The following is a 16,081-nucleotide window of genomic DNA, read 5'->3' on the forward strand; positions in this document are numbered from 1 at the left end:
ACCACTTCCTTCCGTCCCCGACTGTAACTTACCAACATGATCATGCACAGCACCATCGCTGCATGCCGCCTCGTCATGCGCCTCCATAACTACAAAGCCTCGGGTGACTTGTACATCCATACTACGACGATGCTTACCGGAGACAAACACATACACTACGCTGGCGGGAGGCCCAGCCAAGCTGTGGACACCCGCCCGACGCCCGAGGTGCACGTCACGACGACCACAATCACTGTTGGGGACTTCCCGTGCGTCCTTCCCCTGCGCACAAGATCACCTTCCGCTGACTGCGTGCCCAGCGCCGTGCCACAGAAAGCGAAAGCGATGCGCTCGTCGAGTAGACTGAGCATTGGCCTCGAGTCCGTGCTCGGTTCCGAAAAGTAAGGACACCGCGCCATATGCGAACGGCAACGCCGACGCGGAGCTACTGCAACAGGGTGCTGCCACGGAGCACATAGCAGAACCAATTGACTTCATGCACAGCCTTGGTGCGCCGGCGCAAGCCGGCAGCCGAGGCGGATGGTGGACAGGTGGACGTACCCTATGCCTTCATAATTACCGACCATGCTTTCTTGCGCGCAATCTGCGCCAAGGCGATGCTGACGAACAGGACTGGTCTAGTTTTTTTATGGACAAACTCGCATCCGAGATCAGAGGACGCTTTTCGCTCCTTTCACATGGATGTGAGCCTTGGAGAAATTGTAGATAGTGAAGGCATGAAACGTACATTACAGTCGTGAAAGACCCTAAACGAGATGAAATAAAGAGACACGATAATAAAAAACCCTTCTAGCTAGCTAATCATCTCCTGCGGTGCGAGCGACCCGACCGCCGTTTCGCGACGGGCAGGCCCTGACGGTTCGTCTTGCTTGACTTGGCACGCACAGTGAGACCCTTGGATTTACGCCACTCTTCTCTGCGCGAGCTTCGAGGGCCGTGTGTCGATATGCGTTTTGAGTCTGTGCTCTCAGGTGATGCGGCGCCGTCGACTTCCATGCCTTCGCTTGCAGACACAGTGCGGGCATAATATGAAATAGAAGGATTCAGCCGTGAGATGGGTGTAAGAAAGAGGGTAAATTTGGAGCAAACCTTGCGGCTGCATAGCGGTCTCTGCCTGGGATTCATCTGCAGCAGAGAAGTGACGGATGAGCAGGTTGCTCGCAAGATGGACGATATGGGAAGTCCTGAGCTCGGGGACTCTATTCTTCTCCTACTGCAGCCCCTTTTTCCTCCTCCCCTCAACTTTCCTCTTGCGCCCTGAATATGCATGCAAGAGCCTCGGGCGTGATGTCCTCGTGGTCGAGCATGCCGAGCCAGAAATTCCAATACGAACCTCGGCGCGCAGCCTCGTCGTGTATCTCTTCCCCCTCCGCATCTTCCAGGGGGACGTCGCCATCGGTGTCCGTGCTCGCTATCCCGTGCAGCTTTTGGTGCAGACGGGCAAGCCGCGCCGCCTCGGTTGCAGCATAGACACCCTGCTCGCGCTTCTTGGCGCGGAAGCTGCGCTTTACTTTTGAGCGTATCGATTTTGCCATGTTATCTGTGTTGTGGTTGTGAGCTGGTGCGTGCGATGTGGTGGGGATGCGGGGGGCTGGATGTGCGTGCGAAGGCGAGCGGAAATCCTAAAAACTGAGTGATGCGGAGCCGAGCTGATGCGGTAGCACAGCTTACTGTATAAGGCAGGTGTATCGGTTGACTGACCTTGACTCGGGCAGGAACACCTGCGCACGCAGTCACTCCGTATATCCACAGCGATGACACCACCTGAGCTAGATCGCTAGCTGTGCCCGCGCACTGCCTCGGGAATTCACTAGAACTCCAGATATCCAGATTGCGACGCGCAGCTCCATGCATACCGTCGTGGACGGGTCCCCTGTGAAAGATCTTTGGCTTTATTCACCGAGCAGCTCTGTCTTGAACTTTCCAGTACTTTACAATCAACATGTCGACGGCATACAGTCTCCTTGTACAATCAGTCCGAGTAGCGAGTCTACTTCCCCTCCTGCACCAACGCCAACAGACTGAAACCCACGTTATCCTCTCTGTGGAGGTACGTGCGCACGGCCTCCAGTGCAGGCCCGCTCAGCATGTCTCCTCCCTCCTGCAGCTTCACGCCAAGGTCAATCGGACCCTTGCGATCGCCGTCGAGAAGGTACAGGTTCCCGGTCTTGCTCGACGTCACGAAGGCGATGTAGTGGTGCTCCACTTCGTCGTCCGCGTGCTCCGGCGGCGCGGTGTCGCCTTTCATCGCCGCAGTAGTGTGGATCTTCTCGAGCTCCGGCGAGCCTTCGAGGACGAGAGCGCGATCAGTCGGCCCCAGAGGAATGGCCTTCTCGAGAAGGCCTGCCATGACAGAGCTCGATTCTGCAGTGCATCGTGATCAGTGCATTGTATGAAACCAGATCTGAGGACCAGCACTCACGGATATGCTGTCTCGCAGGCCCGTTGCAGATAGAGTGCAGGATGCCATAAAGCCCACAAGCATTGTAGATCGTCTGCTTCCACCAGACGATTGGCTCATCCTCGCCCTTGCCAGTGTACGCCTCTCTTCCCGCCTCGTCTTCCTTCTTCTGGCTCTGGTACGTGGGCGTGGTGGGGAACACCAGCACGAGCGCGAACGCGGGCCGTGGTGTCATCGCGAGGATCTCGGGCTCGTCGATGGACAGCACGTCCGCCCAGACGAGCGACGAGGACACACCCAGCCCGTGGGTCACTTCGGTGAACACCTCCGGGTGTGACTCAAGCGGATAGAATGATTTGCGGTGAACCCTCTTTCCCTCTTCCGACATAGTGTTGTATAGCGTTGAACGAGAGAGATGTTGCCACTCGGGCTAATATTGACCGCTCTGCGACGGTGGTGGTCAATGTGCGAGACGCGGGCTTACGCGTCCGCCTCTTTATACCGCGAGAGTCACAGAGATCGCTTTACAATCGATAGGCGACGTGATAGCGGTCACAGCGATCACGAGCGAGTAAGCACGGCAGGCAACAGAAGACCATATTCTGCTGCGTGTTGATATTCAGAAGGTCTAGACAAGGAAAACTCACGGGGTCGGCAGCTCAGCCTCTTATGAGCACCGCACTTACAGGACCACGACGTCCGAAGCGCGTTTATTCATGCACCAGCACACACGTTCGAATTGAAGGCAAATAACGAATTTGACGATAGATGAGAGCGAAAAGGTCTATGGAAATCTGACAGCATTACGAAGCGGACGTCGACGTTCTGCCAAAGCCGACAGAAGTTTCGAGCCCGCCGGTGGTAAGGTCCACGGGAAGCAGTGCCAGAGTCTTCTACATGTTGAGGGGTGTCCTAGGCAATAGACGGCCATTCGAGGAGACAGCGACGCGGACGCGTCTCACCAACTAACGCCACAACTACCTGGGAGTAAAACACGTTTAGGATTGTGCCAAGTATAGAACCAGAATAGGAACGTACCTATCGCGGCTGCTGCTGTCGCTGCTCCCTGTCTCTCCTGATGTGAGCCTGTATCCGCTCCTCCTCTTCTTCCAAGATCTCCAACCCTGGTTTGCCGGCATCCTCCGTACCATACAGCGCGTGCATGACCCTTGTTTCGCGCGTGCTCTTCGCGCGGCTCCAGCTCTCCCTCTCGCTCTGCTGTTGCTGCTGCCTCACGGAGGAATACACGCTCTTGCCCTCGCCCATCTTCGGGAGCGTCCGCCGCTCCAGGAGCTCCGACCGCAGGTCCTTCAGCAGCGTCTCGCGCTCGGCCGACATGGCACTGCGCTGCGGCCTGTACACGAATACCTCGTCGATCTGCGCCGAGAGGTTTTCGGGCGTGATGAAGTTCTCCGCCTGATGGTACAGCGAGATGAGAGCGCGCATCTTGGCTGGCGGGAGCGTCGTGTGCGATGGGATGTCCGTAGAGCTGGGTTTTGGTGCCTTCGGGATCACTTTTGTCGAGACATGGCGGCGAGCAGACCCCACCCGCCGAGCAGCGGAGCGCAGGGTGCTGGACAACATTGCGGGCCTAGTGAAGTGGGTTAGACGCCCACGTGGCAGGTTTGGTGAATTATTATTATTTGCTAAACCCGAGATCCGCAAGATATCCAACCGCTTCACTTCCTCGCTCAAACGGGTGGTAAGATGCACAGCAGGATAGAAATGCTACAGTAGGAAAAGGACAGCTGACAACGTATCGTACGGTGGCGAATCCTGTCTCACTGACGATCCAAGCGCTCCCGCTCAATTCCTTGCCCTTCTACCACCCTGTCCATCGCGTCTAACCACACTAGAACATCCATACCTTCCCCCCTCTGCCGCGCTCTTCCTGAGATATCATTCATGTGTGGACTGAGAGATTTCGGAGGGAGCATGGCCATGGTGCCGATGAACTTCGCATGCGCAAGCACAGGTAGACGGCGCAACGATCGGCCAGACATACCCTGATTCTGGAAACACGCAGGTTGATAAACAATTCTTGCACCATGGGATGCTCATATCATAGCAATCTCCTACCTTGCATTTCTCCGCCAGGTTAAGCAATCTTAAGGCGACATATTTCGACTGCTCTCGCTGCTCGCTGCTACTTGGCGCGGGAGCGGGTGTATCTGAAACCGGCTCGCATCCGGGAGGTGCCAACAGAGGCAGGCCATTGGCGGTAGTGGTAGCTGGAGTCCTGACTGTTGGCGGAAATGAAGAGGTTCGTTCGTAGAGTACAGCCCGTGTCAAGCTTGGAACATCCTGGCACGGAAGGAGGGTCAGCAAAAGGAGTGAAGTGCGGATGATAACGGGCTGACAATGTTGCTAACGATGCCTTTCGCCACGAGCTCGGAGAGACAGCCTCGTAGGATCTCGTAGATGGCGTCCCGTGGAGGCAGGTCAACGTATTGGATAATATCCGCGCGATCAACGAACGCTGAGTCTGTATATGCGCGCAATCAGCGGAGAGTGACGAAGGCTTGTGGAAGAAAGAACCGTACCTATAGCTTTAGCTAGGTTACTCGTGGACATGACTAGGACATTCTTGCGATGCTTCAGCTTATCTAGCTGGGTTAGAAGAGCGTTGACTACCTGTAACAGGTCGGGAATACACCTGACAATAGTACGAGAGAGAACATACCCGGAGCGCGTCAGATGGTTCAGTGCCCGCCATAGCACCAGCTCGTGCAGATGTCAGTGACTCAACCTCATCTGCAGTCATATGCGGTTAGCATGTTCAAGGAAAACATGAGCGCTTATACCTATGAGCACGACTACAAATGTATCCTCATCTTCCACCATATCCGTAACAGTGCTGAACAGCCGTTGTACAAGCTTTCCAGATTCGGAGAACCATCGAGAAAACAGAGAATGGGAGTTGATTTCGAGTAGCCGTGAATGTGGATACCTGATCAAGTAAGTCCCGGATGTGTCAAGATTGTGCAGCAACATACCGATCGGAGAGACGAATGGAGAGCTTTTGCGCCAGAGCGCGGCATAGAGACGTTTTACCCGTCCCTGGTGGTCCATGTAGCAGAACGACTCGGTTCCAGGAAACAACGTTGACTGAAGATTGCTGGTGAAAACGCCGGCCCGTTCAATAACTGGGAACTCACAATCTACATCAGCATCGCTGAAGACTACAGTAGCGTATATGTAGTCTAGGAGTTTAGCCTTGATACCGTCAGAGTATATTAAGCTCTCCCACAAGCCTTCCCAGTTCAGGCTAGGGAGCTCGCACACACTGGCTGCCATCACCTCCTCGCCATCCGCTCGACTGCCTCCGGTTGCAAGCTCGTCAAAGGCGCCTGAGTCTGTAGGTTGATAAACATGTATCTGCAGCGAGATCTGCTCTATTGGCAGAGACGGAGATGGACATGGCGACTCCGATGCGCGTATGCGGTCGACAGAAGAAGACAGCAGAGGAACGTCTTCCCAGCCTTGCAGCACTGAGGGTAGGTATATGTGCGAGAATGATGATGTTATGTACTGGTGCACGTAGTTGCGTATTGTGTCGAATCGCGCTGTTGCAGTCTGTTTCACGCGAACTTCGACTACAGGATGAAGTCAGCGAGGAGTTTTCTCGTGTCGGAATAAGATAGCTCACCGTGCACGGGCCAGTGAGCCTGCTGAGATTCCACGCTGGTCATGCTGACATCGTGTGCGTTATCCATAGATCTCAACGGCAAGCGCGCTGTTAATTGCTGGGGCGATGTTGAGGAAGGACAAGGACAAACACGTTAATATCTGAGCCGCGCGGGGATGCTGACCCTAACCCCAATGACGCGTCGCATGTTTGTTGCGTGGCGTGACCGTGTCAAAGAGCAATCGTAAGCACACCGGGGCATCACCTCGGACGTCGTTTCGTACTCTCTGCCTGCCTGCGTTCAAGGTCGTCATGTCGAGCAGTCAAGAGTGCGTTGAATGTCGCCAAGACAACGTCGATGCACCGCACCAACAGCCTGCCGAAGCAAAAGCTGAACAGGCTCCGCAGAATGCCACGAGCGATGTGGTGGTAGACCCCCTGAATCCTGCGACTTTCATTCCTCCAGCACCTCTAACAACTCCCAGCATCACGATAGAGTTTTGCGATAGGGTAAGTACTACTCCTTGAGACGCAGGAATCCAGGAAATCTCATCTCTTTAACAGTGCCGATGGTATATCTTACGCCTTGCCGGGTTCCGTTAACCTTAGCTCACTGTGTCCTGTAGGCAACATCGTGCAACATGGGTGTCGACAGAGCTTATGCTTACTTTTCCTACACCGACCATTAGGGGCATCACCATGCTCCCTTTGAACTCAGAGGAGACGGGTGGTCGCTTCCGGGTGTGGCTGACGATCTCAGAAAGGCCACCAATCTTAATCTGGGACCGGAAGGTGGAGGGCGGTTTTCCAGAGCTGAGAATTTTGGTGCGTATATATTGCGTACGCGTATCTTAGAATTATTGCTGATCCTGTACCAGAAACAACGCATACGAGACCATATACAGCCAGGCAAGTCCCTGGGGCATTCAGACAAGAAGCAGGAAACGCAGGAAACGCAAGCATGAACCGCTGTCGTTAAATCTTTGTGTATCATATGATTAAGGCGCTTTATCGTACGTTCTTCTTGCACGAACCTCACCAGTCTTCCTCGAGCTGTGACGCCTGGCCGGCTAGATCTTCTCCCGGATACTCCGTTTATATCTACATGTCGACTAGCCTACCGTTTAAGTTATGTCGCCATGCAAGCTCATCCATGGGCCACGGGCGTTCTTTGTTCTCACAGAATCCATCGACAGTTCGCTTCCTGGAACGCAGGGAAGTTCGCGCCTAACGCACGCTAATCTGCCGGCAGACGCCTGGCTTTGTTCTTTAGGAAGGGCTCTGGAACGGAAATTACGTCTGGCATCATGAACCATGTTCCTCGGGACGGTGAACGATACAATCTCCGTGGTCGCAGGAGCCTCTGGAGGCTCTTGGCCTTCGTGAGGCGGTTTCTTACGATCCCCCACCACCTCTCCTGATCCTCGGCTGTCTCGGTTAGAAATGGATCACGAGGCACAATTATCTACCGTACCTCGAGAGCCTCCAGTTGGTGAGTCGCGCCACAGCATACTTTACGACCATCTCTAACGGCGACTGCACGCAACGCAGCTCTGCCAAAACACGATCCAGAAATCCCCGGTGATGCTTCAGCTTTCTACACATTCGAGAGGTAAAGTCCGCACTAAGTGCGGTCTACACAAGCTGACGCTGGTTCTAGGCAAATAATAGATTTAGACCGTGAAGTGCGACGATATTTCTGCACCTCCTCGGGGCTCTGAACTTATCCATGCTATCACTTCAGCTTCGCCAGCTGTCAAACGCAACTAGACAACTTGGTAGCTCTGTGGGCATACTATCCGCGTCATTCCGCCTGTGTGAACGTCTTGGCCGGGTTCTTTTCCTATTTCGCGAGAACGCGGTCGAGTTGTTCCCTAATAGGGTTCGGAGGCAAAGACGCGAACTTCAAGTCGACCGCTACTGGAACTTCAAGCGTCAACGTCGATATCGACGACGCAGTCGGCTACTCAGCCTTGTATCCAGGTTGAGCAATGGCCAAGATCAGCCTACCGCTCGTGATCTTCCAAATGAATTGAGCGCTCTGGCTAGGGACATCGCCGCTTTGCTAGACTGTTTCAGCCAGTATCCCGAATTCCTCGATGAAGTTCCGGAGCAAACATTGGAGGAGGACATCAAGGGCTGGGCGAGCTATTTGACTTATTTCACCGGTACGACCATCTGTTATTGGCCATGCCTCATATTTACCGTCATATAGATGATATTGAGACCGCAGCCGTTCGCAGATACGTTCACGACCTCTCTGTTATGCTTGGTCATCGGCTCCAGCGAATCAGCGACTTCACTCCCCGGTTCATCAGAGTTGGTTCGTACCACCCATCAGCTACTACAGTGTCATTCATGACAAGTGCACTCACAGGAATACCCACTATACGTGCCGCGCAGAAGGGGTCCGCAATAAACCTGATTAACCTGTCCACCGTTGCTACGCTATTCTCGGGCGTCACAGCCACCGTGCTCCAGTTTTCGTACTCCAACAACCACGGCATTATGGCAGAAGCGGTCAACGGCTTCTGGTTCACCTCCCTGGTCTTCAGCATCAGCGCTGCCGTCAACAGTCTCCTCGGCCTGACGTGGGTGAAAGCTGTTTTGTACGTCTGAACATGGACCCCTCCCTCTCTTGCGCATTTCCTTAGAAAGATATCTCATCCGGGTTTATAGCCGTTCACCAGATCATCGGGTGCCCTGGTGGGTCCTGATGTGGATCGAGCGCTCACCAATGGTGTTTCTTGTGTTGTCCGTGGCCTGTTTTTTTCTAGGCCTTATCCTATTCGCATACTCTTCTCAGCAGGTATTCGTCCTCCTATCAGCTATCTTGGACCAACTAACAGAGGGTGGCACCAGAGTCCGGTGACGTCAATGCTTACGGCGGTGCTCTCCGCCGCCTGCTGTTTCGGACTAGCAGCGATATCCACCTGGATCGCGTTTGAACGTTGGGTATTCAATTGGCACGACGGCAACAAATTGCTTTCCGATGTTCTAGCAGAGACTGCCAAAGGGATCCTCAATGTCAGGATCATTGCATGGACCTTGGATCGGTGCCGTCGCGTGGAACCATTCAAGATGCGCCTCGCGCCGCGAAGTGCGCCTATCATACAAACCATTAAGAGAGCCCTCTCCAGCGTCCTGTACACTACAGAGGTGGTTGTAGACGTAGGAAGTGTCATCAGCCACAGCGCTGTCTCGAGTTACCCAGTGGAGTCCGCTAGGTCCGACCTCGAAGCGCAGAACGTCCAAGAGAGCATTACGTCGGAGCAGCCGGGTCATCTGCGTCTCACAGGGAAGGAGCGCTTTCGAAGGCTTGTTTACCGCGCAATGGCGGAACAACGATCGAATCTTACAGGCTCTCTACGTTCGCGTACAGGCATACGGCCCAGTCATCGGAACTCAAGACGTCATCATACAGAATTATCGGATATCAACACTACTGTCCCTAGCGGCATCGTTAGTACCCTGGTGCCGAAGCTCAAGAACTTTGAGGTCGCGCAGAAGCTAGACGTCCATATGGGACTGGTCAGAGATTTGCAATTCTCTCCGGATGGGAAACATCTCGCCACAACTAGGTAAGTCAACCTTGCACATAATGAACCTTTCGCTCACCAATTGGTTACACAGCTGGGACAAGAAAATCTTAGTGCTGAACGTCATGGTGTGTGTCCACTTTCGTCAGCCCAACGGCTAGCCATGACGGGTATATCAGGACGATTTTTCGACCGGAGAACCTCTATCCCACCCCGCAGGCTTTGTCGGCCAATTAGAGTGGTATGCGACATCTATCCTATCCCAACTGCATCCACTGATAGCCGAGAAGGTCTCCTTGTGGGACAATGTTTCTCACGAAGGCTAATGAGACAATACGTATATGGGCGAGAACAGAAGTGAGAGCTCTCCTGCAAACCGTGCCCCTTAGCACTTGTTCACGAGCGAATCAGACCGGCAACTACGAGAAACACTTTTCCATAGTGCGAAGCACGAGTGTAAACGCTATTCGGTGGCTTCCTGGTAGCAATGGTATCGTTGTTCACCTTAGCCTCTATATCACCTACTAATCACATCTATCATCTAGCCATTCTGTCTGTCGAACGCGACAATGTTGTGAAAATGGTAAGCATCCAAACTTGCTCACAACTGCGTCTACTGAACGTGAGCAGGACCTGGGAGGCACAGTTAGTCCGACTCAGTTCACGTTTGAAGTCGTTGCTGACCCACCTCAGCTCATCAATCGGTATACTATGAAAAATATGGCATTGAGCGATGTTGCTATCACTCAGGATGGGCAATGGATGCTATGCGTGGGGACCGTGCTGGCCGATTCAAAGAATTCCGAGGAGGGAAGTGGAAACAACCAGATTGTTCGTAAGTTGATGCTCTAGCAAATGATACTATACCAAACAATTGAAGCGAGCCATAGTCTACAACATGACGGCGCGCACAGTCGAAAAGTAGGTTGTCATCTGCCCTTGTCTGATCACCTTGCTAATAATTGCGCTCCAGGCGAGCTCCGTTATTTGTCGATGCTTCAGACATAGCCATTGCGTCAAACGATCAGTCTGTGCTTGTGAGCTTTGAGGCCAAGGTACGTGCATGATTCTGAGCAAGGATGCAGTAACTCATTGTGTACATCAGGCCCCACCACAGCTGTGGAAGCTGCAGCTCGAAAATTCGTCTGCGCCGCTCGTACTCCGTCACTCGTTTGTTGCACCTATGCGATCTGATTTTGCAGCGCTGGCCAGTATATTCGGAGGCGAGAACGATGGATTTGTGTTACGCGCAGAGACTGGTAAGCGTTCAAGCACATTGATCGGCTCAGTAGGACTGATGAGGGTCAGCTGGACATATACACGTCTACGACCGGGATACCGCGACTTTACTACATATCATTCGCGCGCCGAGTCCAATCAGTCAAGTGACATCTCTTGCATGGAACACTTCAGCGAACTCCTTAATGTTCGCCACGGGTAGCCTTGATGGTGCTGTTCGGATATGGACGGCAACCTCACATGAGCCAAAGTCCCCCGAGTCAGCCTCTCCGTGGCGCACGCCTTCTACACCTGTCCTGGACCAGTACCCTGCTACCTTCTTCCCGTCAAATTTCAGCTCCAGGCGCCGTGGATCATCTTTGTGTTTTGGCTATCGTTCGGAAAGTCCCATCATGGAACCTATGGAAGAACTTGGGTCTTCCATGTTCTTCGATGAGCCTAGCCCGCACACACCCTCGCGGACAGTTCAAAGACCCACGACCATGTCCTAGGTTTGGATGTATGACGAGATGAAGACTATGAAATGAGTGGCATGAGGCTATGTTACACTAGCGTGACGCTGATGTTTGCGACTTGTCGCAAATTGGTGCGCCGGTCGACTTGTGACTGAGCTGAGGTAAGGCATGCAAGCAACGTAGATACATCTGCTGATGGAATTTGGAATATCCATCACCTAGATTTTGAAACTGTCACGGAAGGCACGTTCTGCCCTCGGGCTGTCCAACAAGGGTCCTGTTGCTTCCATTCCAACAAGTATCCTATATGAGCATATCGCACCAATCCCGAAAGGTCTGCTAAACCCGCATCGAAGTACTGGATTGTTAAGTTTTGTTCGACCGTAACACATCATGCTCTCCGTTTACCCTCCCCCAATCTTTCTCATAGCCATGGGCAGCTAGAAGGCGGTGCTTCTAGGCCGCGCCTTTACGTTGTGGCTAAGGCCTCTTTATAAGTCCCACACAGCAGACCCGGAGCTCCCGCGAAAACGCATTCGCTGCTTCACGCCGACATGACTGAAAGCTTCGCCCAATCACTATCCGAAAGCGACCGGCAGAGATCTAGTGGGTGCCGGCCAACTAATCTGTCCCGCTTCAGCGCTGATGAACAATCGTTGAGCAGCGGATGACTTTATCTTTGGCGGTGACTATGACCATAGTGTCATGATACGGCAATGCCTAGAACAGTAAGCACTTCCCAACGACTCCTGCCAGGAGACTTTCTGATTTACAATATAGAGCGATTGCTAATATAGTGCAAGAGCAGGTACGATCGGCGATGGCCTTGCTGACGAACTTTGCCGTGGTTGATGTCGTCGGATTTTAGCTGCAGAAATTATCCCTTGATCCCCAACATCGTCGGCAAAAACTCCCGTCCAAAGGGAAAGGGCAACATGGTGAGTCGATCATGCCGTTGACATCTGCATATACCACTTCAACACCCTGACTTGGAGAAGGAGAGAAAGGCTATCACCCAGGAGAAGCCTTTGAAGTGTTCGAGGAGTGAGTCATCATCCTACCCAACGGGACTAGTCTTCACCTAACTGTTGACCTAGACAGATACGACGTCTCGATTATCAGGTGCGAAACCATTGCTAGTGGTCTTGGACTGAGTCAGCTGATGCGTAGTAGCTGCGCGAACTCTCCAACAAGACTCGCAAGCTGGGAAGCTCAGTCGGTATTCTCTCTGCGTCTTCTCGTTTACGAGAGCGATTGGGACGTGTTCTACATCTCTTCCGGGAGAACGCTGCCGGCCTGTTCCCACAAATCGTGCACAAAAAGTCATTTGAACCATCTGTCTTTCGTCGTTTGGCCTCCGAAAGACATAGATTTTTTGGTTCCTTGAATCTCGCCGCTCATGCGGCCGATCTAGTGCCTAAGGACTTCGCCCTCGAGCTCCAGCTATTCTCCCAGGACGTCTCGACCTTGCTAGAGTGTTTCAGCCAGTTTCCGGAATTTCTTGACGAGATTCCGAACCGGTCCCTCAGCGGGGATCTCACTGTACGTTATTATATCGATCCATGCTTCAGAGCTGACTCAGGACGTTGATTAGTACTGGGCTAAATCGTTGGACGACCTAGAAGGTAATTGGAAGCCCCATGATGCGGACTACGAGACTCACGCGAGTTCCTAGGGGACCTGAAGAGCCATGCAGTGCAAGCCTACTTGTACGATTCGATGACAGACATTGGCGAACGCCTAGATCGCATTACGGACAAGTTCATCCCCGCGTTTATTTCTATCGGTGAGTAAGAAGCGTCTCGATCAGATGCCTTAATGACTAACTCAGCATACATTTTAAAGGTATTCCGACCATTCGAGCATCACAGGACCATTCTGGCGATAACTTGGTCAATCTGTCTGCTGTCGCTACATTCTTTGCCGGGGTCACGGCCACGATGCTCCAGATTACATGGAACTTTACCCCACGAAGCAGACTTTCTGATTCCGTGAATGCCTTCTGGTTCATTGCTGTCATTTTCAGTGTCAGCTCTGCCGTAAACAGTCTGCTGGGACTGACCTGGTCGGAGGCAATATTGTGAGTGCTAGGAATTAGTTTTCTCTACTCTTCAGAGCCGTTGACGCGGCTCACAGCCGATCGCCAGACCACCTCGTCCCATGGTGGGTTTTGATCTGGGTGAAACGTTCTCCGATTGCGTTTTTGGTGCTGTCCGTAGCATGTTTCTTCGTTGGTCTGGTGCAGTTCTCCTATTTGTCTGACCAGGTAAGGCGGCCGGGGGATGATGATGCCAATCGACACAGCTGAGTGCCCTCTGGTCTTATAGGCAAATACCACACGCGTCTTCACGATCTTGCTTTCAGCCCTTTCCTGCTTTGGTCTAGTGGCCATGTCTACTTGGTTCGCTTGCGAGTGGTGGATCTACAGTCGATATGGTGGACACCTATGGTTGGCTGATATCCTAAACCACTTCAAACGGAAGGTCAAGGGCATGGTGTTGCATGTGTGGCGCCATATTCATCCTCGAAACATTTGGAATCACGGGAAGTACCTTGTGTTGGGAGAAGGTGCGCGTACAACTTTGTTTCCTTCCTGGATTTTATCAAACAAAGAGCGTGGCTTCCGTTCTAGTAGACCATGATATCGAGAAGACCGGAACGACAATGAGTACTAGGATCGGACTTCACAGCCGGACTACAATGCAACATGAGGCGAAAGATTCATTCTGGCTGGGGCTCGACAAGGAATCAATGACGAAAGAAGAGATTGCTACATACCGCTGGCAAGAAGCTCTCCGACGCATCCGCGTTCAGAGACTCCAAGAGCGCACAACGAAGGGCGAAAGGCTCACGATAATCACTGACAATAATGTGCATATCAGTAACATTATGGACACCGTGAACGTCACGAAGCTAGAGCGGATGACTATTTCCCATGAACTGCAATCAAAGGAGGCCCATGAAGCGGTCGTTCATTTTCTCCAGTTCTCGCCGGATGGTAAATCTCTTGTAACGTCGAGGTACCACCCCCACTATCTCATCATCGAGCGAGGCTAATCCTCTTTCCAGTTTAGACAGGAAGTCATTCATCCTTAGCGTTGCAGTACGTTGTGATCGCACGAATTTGCAAGATTCTGACGACTTGTTCGCAGGATAATGATTTTCGACGCGAGGCAATTCTGAACCATCCTACAGGTTCTGGTATTGTCCATCAGCTGGAATGGTGAGTCGCTCTCAAGTCCCCTGGCGAGACTATTACCCACTCTCGCGACCAGGGCACCGATCGGCATACAATCATTGCTTATGCGACGCAGTCGTACTGTCTCGCTCTGGGATTCAGTACGTCTTGATTGTATGTCATACTACAATTATGCTAAGTGGACCTAGACTGGGAAATGCCTGTGGGAAGCCCCACGACCGGGCAACCGCAGCATCCGCTCTGTGAGATGGTGTGGCTCGGGGGATGGTGAGGGCCCTATCTATGGAAAAAGTCTTGATTTCTGACAACAGCAATACCTCACAGGGGCGAAGTGTCTATCCGTTGAAGGAAACAAAGTGGCAATAATAGTAAGTGCGACAGCCGTGTTGCACGGCAATAGGTTGATTGAATAACACTCAGAATCCCGATGGTAAGGTACGAGTGCTTGTTATACCGTGTCTGAGAATAAAATGAATTGGCTGTCATTCAGGAATATGCGGTCCACCAGATAGAGGACCTGCAGGTCAGGGACATCGCGATCACGAAAGATTCAAAGTGGATGCTCTGCGTTGGAAGGTACCAGGGCGAGGACGCATCGCTCGCCAACCAAAAGCAGAAGCACGAGATTGTCTGTACGTACGCGTTATGGCACATACCCCTTCTCGCCGTCTAATATTCGCGCCAGTGTACAGCTTTGCCAGATCCAAGGTAGTCAAGTGAGACCGCATCTCTGATCAATTTCCACAACACAACTAAAGAGGTCTCGTCCCGGTAGACGAGCTCGTGTGTTTCACGAGATTTGTAGCATCACCGTAGCTCGCGACAACCGCCTCGCCCTGGTCAGCTATGATAACAAGGTACCGTCAGCCGACATCATCGTTGGAGGCACGCTTACTGTCATCTAGGCCCCTCCGCAATTATGGGGGTTTCACGCTGTCACCACTAAGGGTAAAGAAGAATGGGATCTCGTTCTCAAGCACACCTACCTTCCCCGTGAACGTACTTCGTTCTCCGGCTTACCCGCGATAATGGGTGGTACTCGCGATCGCCTTGTCCTTAGGGCTGGAATTGGTGAGTGGCATTGGTAAGTACGCGCACAGCGCTTCAGCTGACGTTTCAAGTAGCTGGAGACATTCATATATGGCACCGTGATATGGGATCTTTCTTACACTGCATACAAGCACCGGAAAACTTCGGCCACCTTACGTCGTTCGCTTGGAATCGCTGGTCGGAGGACTGGATGTTCGCCACGGGGACTCACGAGGGTGCGATCCATGTTTGGAGACTATCTGAGAAAGAACCGGAGCAGATCACACGGAGCCCTACATCAACACTGAGGACCACGTCCCCCCACAGTCCCAGCTTCCCATCCCGGCCTGCGATGTTTGGGCCTAAAGCGGTTCACGCGAAGTCTCTCAGCCAGGATCGTTTCAGCCTCAGGCACCCGCGCAACGGGAGTCGGTCATCAGGCCAAACGACACTCCGACATAACACCCATAGCTCTTTCAATGGAACCGTCGATGAGGAAGACTACGGTCTGAAGGATGATGGAGACAACGACGACGACGACTAGGATATACCTACACTCGCTATCAGCAGCATGGTATTTCGCGGCTTGTA

General features: G+C 52.8%; 7 protein-coding genes across 7 annotated transcripts; 3 read left to right on the top strand and 4 right to left on the bottom strand.

The window, feature by feature from the left end:
* Nucleotides 1–36: 36 nt before the first annotated feature.
* Nucleotides 37–384, top strand: PHACADRAFT_205914 (uncharacterized protein; the record flags this gene model as incomplete). Its single annotated transcript, XM_007392187.1, has 2 exons — nucleotides 37–248; nucleotides 300–384. 2 exons carry the CDS (start codon nucleotides 37–39, stop codon nucleotides 382–384), a joined length of 297 nt encoding a protein of 98 aa, XP_007392249.1.
* Nucleotides 385–639: 255 nt separating this feature from the next.
* PHACADRAFT_250351 (uncharacterized protein) lies at nucleotides 640–1,576 on the bottom strand. Its single transcript, XM_007392188.1, has 4 exons — nucleotides 1,334–1,576; nucleotides 1,090–1,125; nucleotides 728–998; nucleotides 640–670 (listed from the first exon to the last, which is right to left on the bottom strand). The coding sequence occupies exons 1-3, from the start codon at nucleotides 1,533–1,535 to the stop codon at nucleotides 802–804; spliced, it is 435 nt and encodes a 144-aa protein (XP_007392250.1). The 5' UTR covers nucleotides 1,536–1,576; the 3' UTR covers nucleotides 640–670; nucleotides 728–801.
* A 299-nt stretch (nucleotides 1,577–1,875) lies between these two features.
* PHACADRAFT_250353 (uncharacterized protein) lies at nucleotides 1,876–2,842 on the bottom strand. Its single transcript, XM_007392189.1, has 2 exons — nucleotides 2,423–2,842; nucleotides 1,876–2,364 (listed from the first exon to the last, which is right to left on the bottom strand). Exons 1-2 carry the CDS (start codon nucleotides 2,787–2,789, stop codon nucleotides 1,991–1,993), a joined length of 741 nt encoding a protein of 246 aa, XP_007392251.1. The 5' UTR covers nucleotides 2,790–2,842; the 3' UTR covers nucleotides 1,876–1,990.
* A 571-nt stretch (nucleotides 2,843–3,413) lies between these two features.
* Nucleotides 3,414–3,989, bottom strand: PHACADRAFT_250355 (uncharacterized protein). Its single transcript, XM_007392190.1, has one exon. The coding sequence runs from the start codon at nucleotides 3,983–3,985 to the stop codon at nucleotides 3,440–3,442; it is 546 nt and encodes a 181-aa protein (XP_007392252.1). The 5' UTR covers nucleotides 3,986–3,989; the 3' UTR covers nucleotides 3,414–3,439.
* Nucleotides 3,990–4,182: 193 nt separating this feature from the next.
* On the bottom strand, nucleotides 4,183–6,093 carry PHACADRAFT_158144 (uncharacterized protein; the record flags this gene model as incomplete). Its single annotated transcript, XM_007392191.1, has 9 exons — nucleotides 4,183–4,413; nucleotides 4,481–4,705; nucleotides 4,762–4,886; nucleotides 4,945–5,035; nucleotides 5,085–5,155; nucleotides 5,206–5,351; nucleotides 5,398–5,509; nucleotides 5,560–5,997; nucleotides 6,051–6,093. The coding sequence occupies 9 exons, from the start codon at nucleotides 6,091–6,093 to the stop codon at nucleotides 4,183–4,185; spliced, it is 1,482 nt and encodes a 493-aa protein (XP_007392253.1).
* A 248-nt stretch (nucleotides 6,094–6,341) lies between these two features.
* PHACADRAFT_192070 (uncharacterized protein) lies at nucleotides 6,342–6,994 on the top strand (the record flags this gene model as incomplete). Its single annotated transcript, XM_007392192.1, has 4 exons — nucleotides 6,342–6,539; nucleotides 6,594–6,601; nucleotides 6,656–6,854; nucleotides 6,908–6,994. The coding sequence occupies 4 exons, from the start codon at nucleotides 6,342–6,344 to the stop codon at nucleotides 6,992–6,994; spliced, it is 492 nt and encodes a 163-aa protein (XP_007392254.1).
* Nucleotides 6,995–7,472: 478 nt separating this feature from the next.
* Nucleotides 7,473–16,034, top strand: PHACADRAFT_192071 (uncharacterized protein; the record flags this gene model as incomplete). Its single annotated transcript, XM_007392193.1, has 43 exons — nucleotides 7,473–7,521; nucleotides 7,581–7,641; nucleotides 7,690–7,714; nucleotides 7,774–8,197; nucleotides 8,245–8,352; nucleotides 8,407–8,624; nucleotides 8,684–8,735; nucleotides 8,807–8,838; nucleotides 8,892–9,399; nucleotides 9,454–9,610; nucleotides 9,663–9,696; nucleotides 9,748–9,809; nucleotides 9,859–9,925; nucleotides 9,980–10,058; nucleotides 10,114–10,151; nucleotides 10,199–10,213; nucleotides 10,262–10,403; nucleotides 10,459–10,489; nucleotides 10,542–10,623; nucleotides 10,674–10,827; nucleotides 11,927–11,990; nucleotides 12,043–12,070; nucleotides 12,131–12,200; nucleotides 12,261–12,306; nucleotides 12,360–12,384; nucleotides 12,436–12,804; nucleotides 12,857–12,887; nucleotides 12,938–13,048; nucleotides 13,108–13,342; nucleotides 13,399–13,528; nucleotides 13,590–13,830; nucleotides 13,895–14,282; nucleotides 14,332–14,365; nucleotides 14,415–14,485; nucleotides 14,538–14,601; nucleotides 14,650–14,728; nucleotides 14,786–14,829; nucleotides 14,882–14,896; nucleotides 14,952–15,093; nucleotides 15,147–15,177; nucleotides 15,237–15,318; nucleotides 15,367–15,532; nucleotides 15,586–16,034. 43 exons carry the CDS (start codon nucleotides 7,473–7,475, stop codon nucleotides 16,032–16,034), a joined length of 5,253 nt encoding a protein of 1,750 aa, XP_007392255.1.
* Nucleotides 16,035–16,081: the final 47 nt, after the last annotated feature.

Source organism: Phanerochaete carnosa, assembly GCF_000300595.1.
Source record: "Phanerochaete carnosa HHB-10118-sp unplaced genomic scaffold PHACAscaffold_2, whole genome shotgun sequence".
Taxonomy (NCBI): domain Eukaryota; kingdom Fungi; phylum Basidiomycota; class Agaricomycetes; order Polyporales; family Phanerochaetaceae; genus Phanerochaete; species Phanerochaete carnosa.

Bases quoted from the DNA above. Each gene is read 5' to 3' on its own strand.
- PHACADRAFT_250351 (XM_007392188.1), bottom strand. From the start codon at position 1,535: ATGGCAAAATCGATACGCTCAAAAGTAAAGCGCAGCTTCCGCGCCAAG. The intron at 1,126-1,333 runs GTTCGTATTGGA...TCTCTGCTGCAG, and splicing joins CGACGAGGCTGCGCGCCGAG to ATGAATCCCAGGCAGAGACC. The intron at 999-1,089 runs GTTTGCTCCAAA...CTGCAAGCGAAG, and splicing joins GACCGCTATGCAGCCGCAAG to GCATGGAAGTCGACGGCGCC.
- PHACADRAFT_250353 (XM_007392189.1), bottom strand. From the start codon at position 2,789: ATGTCGGAAGAGGGAAAGAGGGTTCACCGCAAATCATTCTATCCGCTT. The intron at 2,365-2,422 runs GTGAGTGCTGGT...GATGCACTGCAG, and splicing joins GCCTGCGAGACAGCATATCC to AATCGAGCTCTGTCATGGCA.
- PHACADRAFT_250355 (XM_007392190.1), bottom strand. From the start codon at position 3,985: ATGTTGTCCAGCACCCTGCGCTCCGCTGCTCGGCGGGTGGGGTCTGCT.